This window comes from Macrobrachium rosenbergii, chromosome 15 (genome assembly GCF_040412425.1).
Source record: "Macrobrachium rosenbergii isolate ZJJX-2024 chromosome 15, ASM4041242v1, whole genome shotgun sequence".
Taxonomy (NCBI): domain Eukaryota; kingdom Metazoa; phylum Arthropoda; class Malacostraca; order Decapoda; family Palaemonidae; genus Macrobrachium; species Macrobrachium rosenbergii.
Window position 1 is genome coordinate 49,705,224 of NC_089755.1, and position 13,744 is coordinate 49,718,967.

The following is a 13,744-nucleotide window of genomic DNA, read 5'->3' on the forward strand; positions in this document are numbered from 1 at the left end:
TTTATGATAAAATAAAGTTTTATATATACCCAGTGATTAAGAATCTACTCAATGCTAATTACTGGATACGTTACTTATATAAAAATGACATTTTTATGAATAAAGCTTTGTATAAAGGATATACCTTGGAGCATTATATACAAAATGCAACTGAACATATAACACATGCTGCTGGGTCGAAATCTCCGTTAATGTTAAATTTAAAGCCATATCACCCATCAAATCACACCAATTTTCCTTGCCTAACAAGACTTCTGTTTCCACAACAGAATTATATGCAGTAGGATCAGCCATTAAAATGAATAAAGACATACTATTAAAGAAATTTTGTAATTATTAGGAACTCTAGAAGTCTTAGAGAAACCAAAAAAAAAAAAAAAATACATCTGCACAACATTAAATTTTCACTTCACGGCTTATATGAAGATGGTAAAAACGTAGAAATGTGTTGGATTCCTGCCCACGTGGGCATTAAAGGAAATGAAGCTGATACTTACTACGACAAGAGCACACAGGTATGTTTCCTATTAGTGATTGTAATCAATAGATGGCAGCATATATAGGATAATGAACATGACAGTAACATATTAAAACAAATCAGGCTCCAAAGTTGGAATAGGTAATTCATCAAATAAAAAACACGATTGTAATTCAGACCCATCTGAGAATTGGTCACTCTTGTTTGACCCAGAATATTTGATGAATGTAGTAATTTATTCCAATCGCTCTTTGCAGACTTTAGTGTACTGCTAACTGCATGGTCATAATATAAAATGAAAATATGGTTTTGGAAACATTTTCAATTTTGAGTTATAAAATTTTTTGTGTGCATGTTCACAATATAACAAAATTAAAATGAGGGTTTTGAAACGAATCAAGCAAACTGTCAGAAAATCCATTTCCAATCTAGACATTTATTATTTAAGAAGTTGTAATAATAAACTTTAATACTGTATTAATAAAGGTAAATTCTTCAGGCCAGCCCTGTGAGAACTAAATAAGTTATAGTAGTAAGTGGTCTAGTTAAACTACTTAATAATATTTGTCTAAATGACACTTATTTACTTAGCTATCTAGTTAACAAAATTTTCAGGTTTTAATTTCTTTTTATTTTTTTATCTTTCTAATACCATATGAAAAATCTTGACCAATTTCCATATACAAAGGTGTAGAAAGACTGGAGGAACTAAAGTGCTTGGCCTATTGTTAAATGTCTTCATAAGGGTCTTGATTGGACTGCATATGACAATTTAATAATAATTGTTATGCAATAGTCATCTTTCTCACAGTGTGAACAAGTCTACTTTCAACTTTGGTAACATTTTTAACATACCACAAATATAACCATTTACCTGAGAAGAGCGATTCCTACAGTTCTCAATGTTAGGATCAACAATTCAGCAAGTTGTTCTTTACTTGAAATGGCCAATTCTAGCCTAGTGATTATATTTTAATCCATTGAATGGTGACATCACCTGCCAGGGGAAAAAAAACTCTTTAGTTTTCAACTCATTTTTATGAAAAAGGATAATGTAATACTATGACAAATATTATTTGGTAATAATTTGTGAATTACTGCACCCAATATATAAAACCATATTGTACACCACACTTAAAAGTAAGCTCAATAAAGATCGAGTAATTTTTATATAATACTAAATTTTTATGATTTGTAATTAAGCATCTGATTTCTTATCTCTACACATTAAGCACCATCAATAAAAAATAAGGAAAGTGTAATTTCCATCAGAAAAAAGTAACTAAAATTTACAAAAATATACAAAAATAAATTCTAAAAAATACACCTGGAACTCCTCAAGTGCCTTTTTCATCATGTCAACACTTGAAGACCACATTCCAAATGAAATAAAAATGGATACAATAGAATGGTTCTCCGTAATATCACGGCTTCCTTCTTAAGCAACAGTCTGTAAGATATATAAAAAAGGATGACGGTAACCTAATCTAATAATAATTACAAAGGAACATCAATATACTATTAAATAGTACAACAACTACAAACTACCCACTTCAACTCTCACCACTCAACATTTTCAAGAAAATTATAGAAAAAGAAACCACAATAGTAATTAACAGAATCTGTCACACTACCATTAATTGCTAAAAGTATGAGCATTTGCGTACAATACTTTCATATGCATTTCCCATTCACAATATGATTTGGATTTTTTCATTTCCTAACAACTATTTTTGTGTTTTGCATTTGTACAAATGGCATAAGTATTTTTTAATAACTGTCCACTGTTACCAAGTGTCAAAGGTCTTAGCAACAGAAATTCTACAAATTGTATGAACAATGATGATTACTCAAATTCACTCCCATACAGAGATTCTTACAGTTTTTAGCAGTTCTACAGTTCTTGGTGCCTCCAGACATCTTCACATTCTGGCACAGCATGCTATTGGAAATAGCCCGTTGTTTTCCCTGACTAGAAAATGTAATATATAAAGCACTGCAGAACTAATAAATATATTATGATTCAATAAACAATGGGTCATAATTTTAGATTTTAACTAGTTTCTAATACACAAGAGCACTGGTACCATTTTCATTTCACAAGGAAAAACGGGACTGTATTCATCGTAACAAGGCAGTGTTGTCGTAAGTGTTTACTAATTCACAAAGTATGCTGGACTGATTAAATTACCTTATCTACTCCAAAGAACTGTTATATACTGTATATCACAGAAATTGTGTATCACTAGCTGTCTAAATGAGTTGCATATATTTCATTATTTTCCTTTCCATTTTCAACAAATCTGCTTCCAAATATCAACATCACATAGTATTAGCATCCGCAGTACTAATACAATGGAAGGTTCTGCAAAACCTCATACTGTTCTAATGTAAAGTTATGGTAACTGTGTCCCTCAAACTTACCTTACATACGTACATACACAGAAAGGAGTAAAATAAATGTAACTAGCAGATAAGCTAATTCTATTATAAAGTTCAACCCTAAATGCTCTGGACCTCTGATGGATACTTATCCATAACCAATCATCAGGAGTTTGTCATGGAATGCAATCTAGAGAATTTTGGGAACAAACTGCCTTTTTATATACAGTACAGAACACATCAAGCCAAGTCTGCAGCACAAGGCTAATATGTGACATGAACAAAGGATGAAACATGAGGTTAACATGAAAGACTGACCAAAGGAAGGCCTCTTCCATATTAGGATAACCTTACCTAACTTTATATTACTATATACAAATATACAGCAATGTTGTTCATATTCTTTTTGGAAAGCTCTAGCTTAGGTTCAGAACAGTGGCCTCTGTTCCTGCATTTGTGAACAAAAAGGAAGAGCAAAAATACACTACTTTGTAGCATGGGTGACTGATTCTCAGTCAACTGGATACTATTAGCTACAAATAGTAATCAAAATTATTTCACACCATCACCAAAAAGTTCACTTACTGTCGCTTCATCCAGTACAACTCTGCTAAGAATAAAATAAAATATAGGAGACAGCTTTAACCTATAAGGAAAGCCAGAAAAAAGAATCAAGTTGCCAAAGACTTCCCTCCTAAGAATTAATAGCCCACATCTTAACGAAATGAAAAAATTCACAAAAATGAAAAAGCAAGAATTCCACAGGTAGAGGTGAATGGGAGTGAATAAATCTCAAAACAGGAACCCATCAATTTGTTATATTTCTAGGAATATAAACCTTTCTGAATCAAGTCATTCAACTGTGAAAGGGCTTGGCGTAATTTCTTAGCATTGCAATACATACAGACTGAATTTGGGCAAAGTTATTATCCCATTCATTAATGAAATGTCAGGCTCTTGACTGATACTTAAAACCAAATGAATTAACTGTATTCTTACTCATTACTACCTCCATATTTAACTCGAACTCAGTCTCTGCGTTTGGTATCTGAACAAATGGCTGGTATTCACTACTTTGAAGAGGATTTGCAGGAGCACCTATGGTGGCCTTTCTACTTGTGTCATTCCACAGGCTTGCAGGTCAGGTAGTAGAAGTCAGATCTGACCCCTTTCATGCAGGTGTTCTATTTGCGGAAGCTTATTGACATGGTCACAAAGGTGGTTCACTCATCCTGGAACAGAATTTGTTGCCTCCTGGAGACTCATTTGGGAGTTTCTGTGTCACCCTCGACCTTTGGCCAAGCCTTGGCAGGTTTTGATAGTTTGCCTGGTGTCTTTGGAGAAGCTGGTTCATCACAGTCGTTTCCTCTTTCAATAGCAGGTAGCTTGATGTTGGAAGGCAGCCATACATCTGTATCCCAACCATGGTGACAGTGCTTCCTGATCTTTGTTGGTGTCAGAACCATAAGAATCTCCTGGAGGGAATACCATTAGTTCCACCAGATCCCAAACTCTTGATGTTTTCCAATGCCTCATATGCAGGCTGAGACATCCATCTTGCTTCTCAAATGCAAGGTGCATAGTCTAAAGTGGTAATCACAGGCACATAAACTACTTAGAACAACAAGTATAGTATTCTTAGGCCTCCAGCATATGTGACTGTCTTGTCAGGTCACTATGTCAGGGTCGTAGCCAACACCAAAACTGCCATATTTAATTTGTGAAACCAAGGGTGGACACAGTCATTCTCTCTGTGCTAATTTATAAATGAGACCTTTGGTTGGGCAGAAAAGCTTGAGGTCCCTCCTTTGTCTCAGTTCATCGAGGGAGTTCTCAGTGTCTTGGCGGATGCTAAGCAGGGCTCATCAGATCCTTCCATTCCATAGGTATAAAGCAAGGAGTTTTTGTACTATTAATTTTCTGTGTGCTTGGCATGTAGCTAATTCAGTTTTGTATTCTGGACCTTCCTGGAATTACAGCATCATTATTTACTTTTCGCAAGTGTTTTCAAATCTGTTCACCTGAACTACACATATGCCTACATCGGGGTCACTTACATGGATTTTAAAACAAGTAAATGGAGAACCAAAAAAGATATAATTCAAGGAAGCTCCATAATGCATAACTTGAATTTGCAATGTGCCAAGAAAGTACAAAAATTCAGTAACACATAAAATATATTTCAGCTTAACACAAAAGAATTGGAAGAGTTACCTGTCACTAATTCCACCTAGAAGCAATTTGTTTTTGGTTTCTTTTTATTTTACCCTATTCCAGTTATCACATCATTCAAGATCCTTCAGGCAAACCCTAAAAGTATAAAAATTATAATTCAGAGATCTTGTTAAAATACACAACAACAATAACAATGAAAATACTAAAAGCTTGGATTCTTTTGTAAGATAGTCCAGATCATAACTGAAGATATGAAAATTGAGTTCAGCACTGACATAAGTGCATTTGTCAGATATGAAAATTGAGTTTAGCACTGACATACGTGCATTTGTCAATATAAGAATAGGAAAGACTACCCAGACTGAAGGAATCCCATTTCCAGATGAATCATCAATGATATTGAGATACTGGCTACAAAGCTAAAAACACCTGGGAATCCTGGAGGCTGACAATATCAACTTCCCAGGAAGTGAAAATAAAAGAGATTTTGATGTAAGAAAAACCTACTTTTGGCAACCACAGTGAGTTCTCAAAGGAATTACACTTTCAAGGTCCCCCCCCGGGGCTCCATAAGACAGACCAACCAATTACAAAGAATTCTCTTACAGTTGGTCTCGGCCAGAATAGTGTTGGCACAGTGATAGAATATACAGGGCTCAGGACAGGAAAATAAAGGCAATACTACAGTCCAAGCTCAAAGGTGGAAACATTGTTAAGGCAATCATTTTATGGACTGTGCCTAGTAGCAGGTAAGTGGAGGAATATTAGACCAGAAATGAAAATCCAGAAAACATGGAAACAAAATCAAGAAAACTGATGACCACCAATAAGATACTATACAACCAAGGGGGAGAGTGGCAAGGCTCTACTTTCAAAGAAGAAAAGGAAAAGGAGAAATGAAATGGGAAGAGGACTGTATCAACTTGAGAACAAAACACTTGGGCAGTTATGTTATCACAGTGAAGATGAGCCAAAGATAACTTGAAATGGATGAAGAGCCTGACAAGACCTGCAAAGAAAACAGCCTACCATGCACAGAAAAGTAGTAGAGCAAAGGCATGCTGGGACTATGATGTAAGAACTAACCATATGATACACGTTCCAAGACCAGGCATAATCCTGGTATAAAAAGAAACCAAGAGTGTATCTTGTACCATGGAACACAAGAGTTAAGAAAAAAAAAAACAAAATGGAGGAAAAATACCAAGACCTCACGACATAAATAATGAGGATATGGCAAGCTGAAGTACAGGCAGTCCCCGGTTTACGACGGGGGTTCCGTTCTTGCGCCGCGTCGTAACCCGAAAATCGTCGTAAGCCGGAAAATCGTCGAAAATCGTCAAAAATCATAAGAAAACCTTACTTTTAATGCTCTGGGTGCATTGAAAACGATGTAAACTGCATTATTATTGAGTTTTACATCAAAAAAACCTTCAAATTATGATTATTCTGCCGTTTTGGGGCCATATTTCTTCTGTCGGATCGGCGTACAACGCGTTGTAACCCCGGAACATGCGTCGTAAGCCAGGAAATAATTTCTGATGAATATATTTGAAAAGCGTCGTAACCTCGGAACGTCGTAAGCCGGAACCGTCGTAAACCGGGGACTGCCTGTACTAACATTACCTCTAATCCTGGGAGCATTAGGATAGACTGGAGAGGATTGGATGCACATACCATGGTTAATTAACTTATAAATGATTTGTTTAACCAGACCTCTGAACTCTTTTAGGGTTGAACCAGACTTATTCCTGAAAAGTGCACTGCTGGTCACATAAAGGGTAGTTAGAAGTACAGTATTGAAATCCTCAGAAGACAAGAGTATGGGGTCTGATCCTGACTCAGAGATAAAAACATTCCAGGGTTGCGAACAAAATAAAAATAATAATCTAACCACAGTTTTCAATAAATTAATCAAAATTTCCACAAGTTAGCCAAACACCATTTCACATTTTTTCACCTTTTAAATGATTACTATATAATCCCCTAATCTGTTGAAGTCTAAATATTTTCAGTTATGAAATAAGAAGACTACATGACTTATCTCAAATATAAAACCATATATAGTAGTGCCCCCACTTCAGTCATTTCAGCATGGCAAGTTTTCAATGTTATGACAGGTTTTGTTAAAAATTAAAAGGAAAAGTAAAACTAGAAATAGAAAATAAAATATACAAAATATACCTGTAAATTAATATAATGTATACACATAAAAAAACATTTAAAGCTTCAAAATATAAAAACTATTGAAAACATTTAAAGCTTCAAAATATAAAAACTATCGTAGCATATATTCTAAATCATGCATTAGCCTGCATGGCAGTGTTAGTCCTTGGCAGCAAATTCAAATGAGTACTCGCATGTATGTTACCATTCTTACAATGTCTTATTTGCATTGAATGTTTTAATTAGTGCCATGGCTTTGAAGGAACTTTCTAGTGCTGTTGCTAATAGGCACAGTGCTATATATCACTTTCTCTTGGGTTTTCTTTTTTTCCTGTATTTACTCACTGTAAAATGTGTGTACTATCTGCAACATTATGGGGTTATTTTTTCAAGGACTTATAAGGCCTAAATTGTTTTTCAACTTTAGTCACATGTCTTGGAATGAATTACCAACTTACTGTGAGGTATTACTGTATAGGGCAAAAATGACAAGGTTCACAATATGAAGATAAAATATTGGTACCCTTTTCTTAATTTCAATCAACATTACAGCAAAAATACTCGATACCACTATTTACACTGGAAAAAAAGGTAAAATGCAAGAAATACGTTTCTATTCTTCTCTTGAATTACTCTGTAATAATGAAATATTGTATACCCTTTCCCAATGCAAGAAGTATTCCTAACAAAACTGGAATAAAATTAAAATTTACTTCAAACTTTTGTAACTTATTTTTCATTTACTTTACTTGAACCACTGTATTGTATATTTTTGTAATGTTTTAAGATTCTTACTTTCAACGTGTATATCATTTCTATATTTCCATCTTAAATGTAAAGACAACTGCGTGATACACAACTGTGCACAAAGCTATGGTGATACTGATGACAGTCGAGTAATATGCACTGGGTAATTACGCTTTTACTGTACAAAAATACCAAATTACAAAAATATGTGGTGACAAAATGCTACAATTCAAGGCCAAGTGAACTACGAGGTTCCTATTAAGGCTGAGTGAACTATGAGGTTTCTATCTTAAATAAAGAAGCTGCCATAAAGTTGAGGTGTGCAGAGCCTGGACAACATTTTTTAATGACCAAGACAGTCTAGCCATGTGAATAGAGATTAATTGTAACAAAAGATGTGAAAGAATCATGACAAAGACCAGTTGGTGGCCAAGAAAATCATGGAGAAAACCTAGACTGAATTCAGAATTTTGTGCAGAAAGAGCCAAGGTCATTACATGCCTCTCCCTTTAAGAAGCAAAGCTATTGTAAAAACACTAACAGTGATGATGATTAAGTTAAAAATATCTGACCTTGTCTATCATACATACAGTAAAGTAAAAATACTCCAACATTATACTTTTACGTACTGACATGCATGGTTTTTACTTACCAAATACATCTCTTGTCAGACCAACCAATGTCAGTTTTGTAAAAAGTACACTGAAATTAAAAATAACTTTAGTTTTGGTAACATTAAGGAATATCAGAATACCTGTCATGTCCAAAAGCTGCACAGTGAAGCACAACTTTCTTCAAATAAATTAATACAGCATTCAGTCTACTTAAATGTACCTATGGAGAGAGAGAGAGAGAGAGAGAGAGAGAGAGAGAGAGAGAGAGAGAGAGAGAGAGAGAGAGAGAGAGAGAGAGAGAGAGAGAGAGAGAGAGAGAGAGAGAATGAATTTGTAAAAAAAAATTATACTTAGCAGAATACCAGTCTACAACCTTTGAGCTTCACAATGCCAACATAAACGTTACCAAACCTCCTTATCCATACTTTTTAAATTAAACAGTACAACAGAGAAAAGGCCTAATACCTTAGGTTCTCCATTTAATCTTGGCATAATAAAAATGATGAGTTACATCTCTGAAGTACGACACAATATCAAAACTACATTTTAACAAAAGCAACCTCACTAATCTGTGTATCCATCTATAATACATTTTCTTTCTCAAGAGTCACCAAATACAGTGGACTCCTTAAACATGACACACTGAAATGCTGATTCGTAGATCTGTAGACACTCCCCGAGTTACAATGGTCTGTTTTAATATATTTTGATTTCACAATGGCAACGGTGATAATACATAATCAGCACAAACCATATTTGGAATTTGGAATTTTATTTTTTCCCAGTCTGCCACGTAGTCACTTATGAATTAAAGATGCTGTAAAATCTTAAGCACTGGTAAAATCCACAGTCATCACAAAGAAATGAGATGGGCCAATCAGAGATGCGAAATTACTTGTACACGGATGGAAGACCAGATAAAAGAGTAGGTCACTCAGCCTACAGACAATTTAGGCAAAAGCAACTCTTCTTGAAACCATCAATGGGCATGCCAGTGTTCCTACATATACGTAACACTCCTCATTTAATAAATATTTCAACTTTCCTCATTAAGAAAATACAAAGACTAAGATAATAGGCAGAGTAACACTGAAAATGCTGACATGATACGTTTCAATGTTTTGTTGGATTTTGTTATGTATTATATTAATGTAACACTTTCAACCATCATGTGCTCCAACTGACGTCTGGAAATGCTGGGCTGTGCAAGGAACCTTTTGAAGACAAGCGCCTTGCTGTTACAACAATCATGGCATACAAGGCAGCATTGTCAGAAACCTTTGAGGACTCACAGCAGCTACCAAAAATAGGTTTTTCCTATGCAAAACCTGTTTTATTACATATTTCTGTGCAAAATAAACCAGCATTTTAATAAATAATGTTTCCACCTGACACTGAAATGGACTATATCAAGCTTGTCAGTCAGTCAGGAATCGTAGGGCTGAAGGGACATCAATCATCAATAATTTTTTTCAAGTTATTTTTGCATTCACCTTGAAGATGCATTGTATAAACCTTTTTATATATAATATTTGAATTGAGAATTATATTTTATAACATCTGTATATGAGTGCTATTCATTGTTAATTAAGAACTACGGTGGGCTTTATTTTTATGATTTTGCCCAACTGTAAGGTAATGTACATGTTCTGCGCATGTTTACCATAGGCCAGGCTAGGCTATGATGTTTGTTGGATTGTATATTACAATGCATTTTGACTTAAGATATTTTTGCCTTACAACAAGTTTATTGGAACATAACCCCACTGTAACTTGAGAAGCTTTTTTAATTAGCTAGTCACTTCTATTTAATTTCAACACTCAATGATGGAAGCCTACACAATGCCTTAACACAACCTGGCGAACAGCTACAAAAATATAGATAAGGAAAATATTTCCCTTGGGGTAAAGACAACACTGAATACTCCTTAAAACTAAAGGACCACAGAACTTGTAATAATCAAAAAAAGGAAAGACTTTCAAAGATATGAATGAATGGAAAAACCAAAAGCGTATATTACCATTGCCACTATTAACTACTGTAACCATTTTTGCTATTACATCACTCTCAAAATCCTTTTGAAATTAAATCTCATGGTAGGGATTCACAATGTCAAAACTAAGCTGTCTTCAAGTTACTGTCAATAGAAAACATTGAATAAAGTGTTATGAAACAAAAAGTTCTCCTTCCATTTAGTTAAGTAAATGTTGTTAATGATAACTTGAAGATATCTGTCATCTAACAATGCTCAACTAACAGCTGTCTGCTCCAGTAACACATTGTGTATCATTAATTTACTGGGCAATTCTCTTTTTCCTTTGTGTATATGAACTTTATTACTGTAGATCATCCCACTGAAAAGTTTCTTGTTGATAGAGAGACAGAAAGACAGGGGGCATGCATTTGATTTGATGCAAAAACTACCTTAAATAACTGAATATCTGAAGTTCTCAATTTGCAAAAAACAGCACAAAGATATACATACTGTGCATACATAAATGAGATTTAAAACTAAGAAGCAGCCAACAGTTTCTCATGTGATCATTAGTCCTGCTGCTAAAATCTTCATTTCCATACAATTTCTGAGAAAAGACATGAAAAAGGTTAGTGTACATTGCCCTCTTACCCTTACAAACTGAAATCAACTGGCATAATACAAGCTGGAAAATAGATACAGATTTCCCTGCAAAGACAAAATGACTTATACAGTATAAAATAGCCTCATCACCTTGCTGTTGCATACATTAAAGTTTACCAGTCCACAATGAAACATCTCTTGCTAGCAATACTTGAATTCAGCTTCATGACAATTTTGCTGAAGTAACCAGAAAAAAAATTTTCCAGATAATGAAAATGAACCCTTACTTTTTCAACACTACAATGTTTTCCTTTGCATAAACTCCAAGTAAACCTCTTCTTTTAAATAATAGTTTTATTGAGGATACACTTTTGTGACTATATTTGTTTATGGATCAACTTCAAAGAAAACTCCCTTTTCTAATTAATACAATTTTGTCAGAGATTGAACTTCAAAGGCAACTCCCAATTTTTTAGCACGGTGAAGGCCAAAAATGCATTTATCAAATAAAAGTGACAATTATATAAGCTTTCTACAATATTTTAGAAGGGTAACAGTGAAATCATAACTTAAATTTTGTGGGCCATATGCCTATGAAGGCCAGTGTTTCAGTGCTATTAAATTTAGTGAGATCTAGAATTTCTTGGCCATTTCAGAGAAACTACACTGAATATCCATTTAGATGAGAAACAAAAAAACATAAAAGTTTTTTTTCCTAATACAAAGCGTCAAGATTAAGATGCTAAAGTCTGAAACAGTAATTCATAACCTCATAGCACAAGGGCATCTGTTTACTAACATGAACCGTTAGGCTCAAATTGTATGTAGTCCAAACAAAGTACTCAAATTCCCTTTGCATACAATTTCATGTTGTTTATCCTCATGATCATTTGCTGTCTTTTTTACAGTCCTACTGAGAAATTTTGAATAAAGCTCATCCACATGCACCTGAACCATGCAAGATGTAGTGTTTGAAGTCCACAAAATTAAAAAGCATAATTTTTAGAAACCTGGTAAAATTAAGTTATTTTACTTATACCATCAAAATATGGAGCCAAATCTTTTCCTTCATATGCTAAGAAATCAAAACACTATCCCAGTTTACAAAACACAAGAATTTACTTCTCTCAAAAGAGGGAGAAGAGGTCAGTCACAGGTTGCCAATGCAAGAATTATAATAATAATAATAATAATAAAGAGAACTCTCGTCTTGTGAAAGCCATACAAGTGAGGTTCACAGCTCCTTGACAAAATATTACAACTTATACTAAAGTACTTTACAGTATTTAACAGAACAAGGACAAAAATAATTACTTGCCAGTATAAATATACAGGAATACAGTAAAAGACAAAGCTTCAAAACCAATATTGTTTTCTAATACAAATATACATGGGTTGAAGTACACATCAATAATTAAACAAACCTAAACTAGTTCCTTCCAGAATACTGTAATGTATATACAAAACTTTGCATATTTATATATTCACAGTTCTATGCTACTTAGTGAGTTATAAATTGCCGTCCTGAAACTGTTCGAATACTATTCTTCCCTCAAATGGCCACATACCTAGTTCAAGAAATGTTTTTCTAACATTTCCATTAAAAATTCTATTTCTTATGGTGCTAATAATAAATGGAGCAAAATTCTCTTCCATGAGTGATTGTGATACATTGGCTGTGCACCACTCCCTTACAATTTTTCCCCAGTGACTGATGAAATAATGGACTACTATCTTCTCAGCAGGACTAATGACAGATGACATGGCTCTGGGTACTAAGAGAAGATGAAGACCATGAGGCACAAAGTTTTGACACATCTCTGTTAATGGGACACTGGAAACATACTCACTTGTAAAGAGGGCTACAGGTTTTTGAACCTCGTGAGATTCGAGCCATGGTATAAAGACATCAGTAACAAATTCCGATATGCAGTCACTATACAACCATCCATTTGCTGATGAACCTATCACCCATTCATTTCCACCTGAAGTATTTTTGAGGGAAGCAAAAAGTTTCTCTGGGATTACCATACGTGGGAATATTATAATCCCAGGGCCAATCTGTCCCTCAGCATTAAAAGTAAACAAGACAGAAACAGTATCTTTTTCATTTGAGCAAATTTTACTACTAGCAAACATCTTGTGAAATTTGATCTGCCTTGTCTGTCTGTCAAGGAAAAAGTTGAGCTCTTGCATGTAAAAAATTCTACCATCATGAGCACTACAAAAGGGTAACATTTCACCTTTAACCTTGTTAATCCATAATGCCACCTCATTTTTTGCAGGAGACGACAACTGCTGTTTTTTGGCTTTGCTGTGGAACAGATGTCCATACGAAACACTAAACTCCTCATACCACTTTTGAAGATCATCTTCCCAATTCCATTTATTTCCATAACCTTCCATTTCCATGAGTTGTACTGCTGTGTCCTTTACATTATCACTTGAAGATGGTAATCCAATTTCTAATAGCCTACATAGCAGGGGCTCTATCTTGGCCAAGTGTTCACGCAAGTTTCCTAGGAAAAATAATAAGACTGGAAATATACACTGACCAAGTCAATCATTTTAATGATATCATATATCTACAACACTAGTTTTTC

The 13,744-nt window shown here is 34.4% G+C and overlaps 1 protein-coding gene and 1 long non-coding RNA gene across 2 annotated transcripts in view; both read right to left on the reverse strand.

The window, feature by feature from the left end:
* Positions 1-1,496: 1,496 nt before the first annotated feature.
* LOC136846668 (uncharacterized) lies at positions 1,497-8,718 on the reverse strand. Its single transcript, XR_010855473.1, has 3 exons — positions 8,601-8,718; positions 5,075-5,170; positions 1,497-4,827 (listed from the first exon to the last, which is right to left on the reverse strand). It is a non-coding gene; the product is annotated as an uncharacterized lncRNA (long non-coding RNA).
* A 2,754-nt stretch (positions 8,719-11,472) lies between these two features.
* The window catches only part of LOC136846667 (uncharacterized), a 31,864-nt gene continuing 29,592 nt past the window's right edge, over positions 11,473-13,744 (reverse strand). The window contains exon 9 of the mRNA XM_067117678.1: positions 11,473-13,660. Coding sequence (XP_066973779.1) covers positions 12,651-13,660 — 1,010 coding nt within the window. The 3' untranslated portion in view covers positions 11,473-12,650. The remainder of the gene's footprint in view (positions 13,661-13,744) is intronic.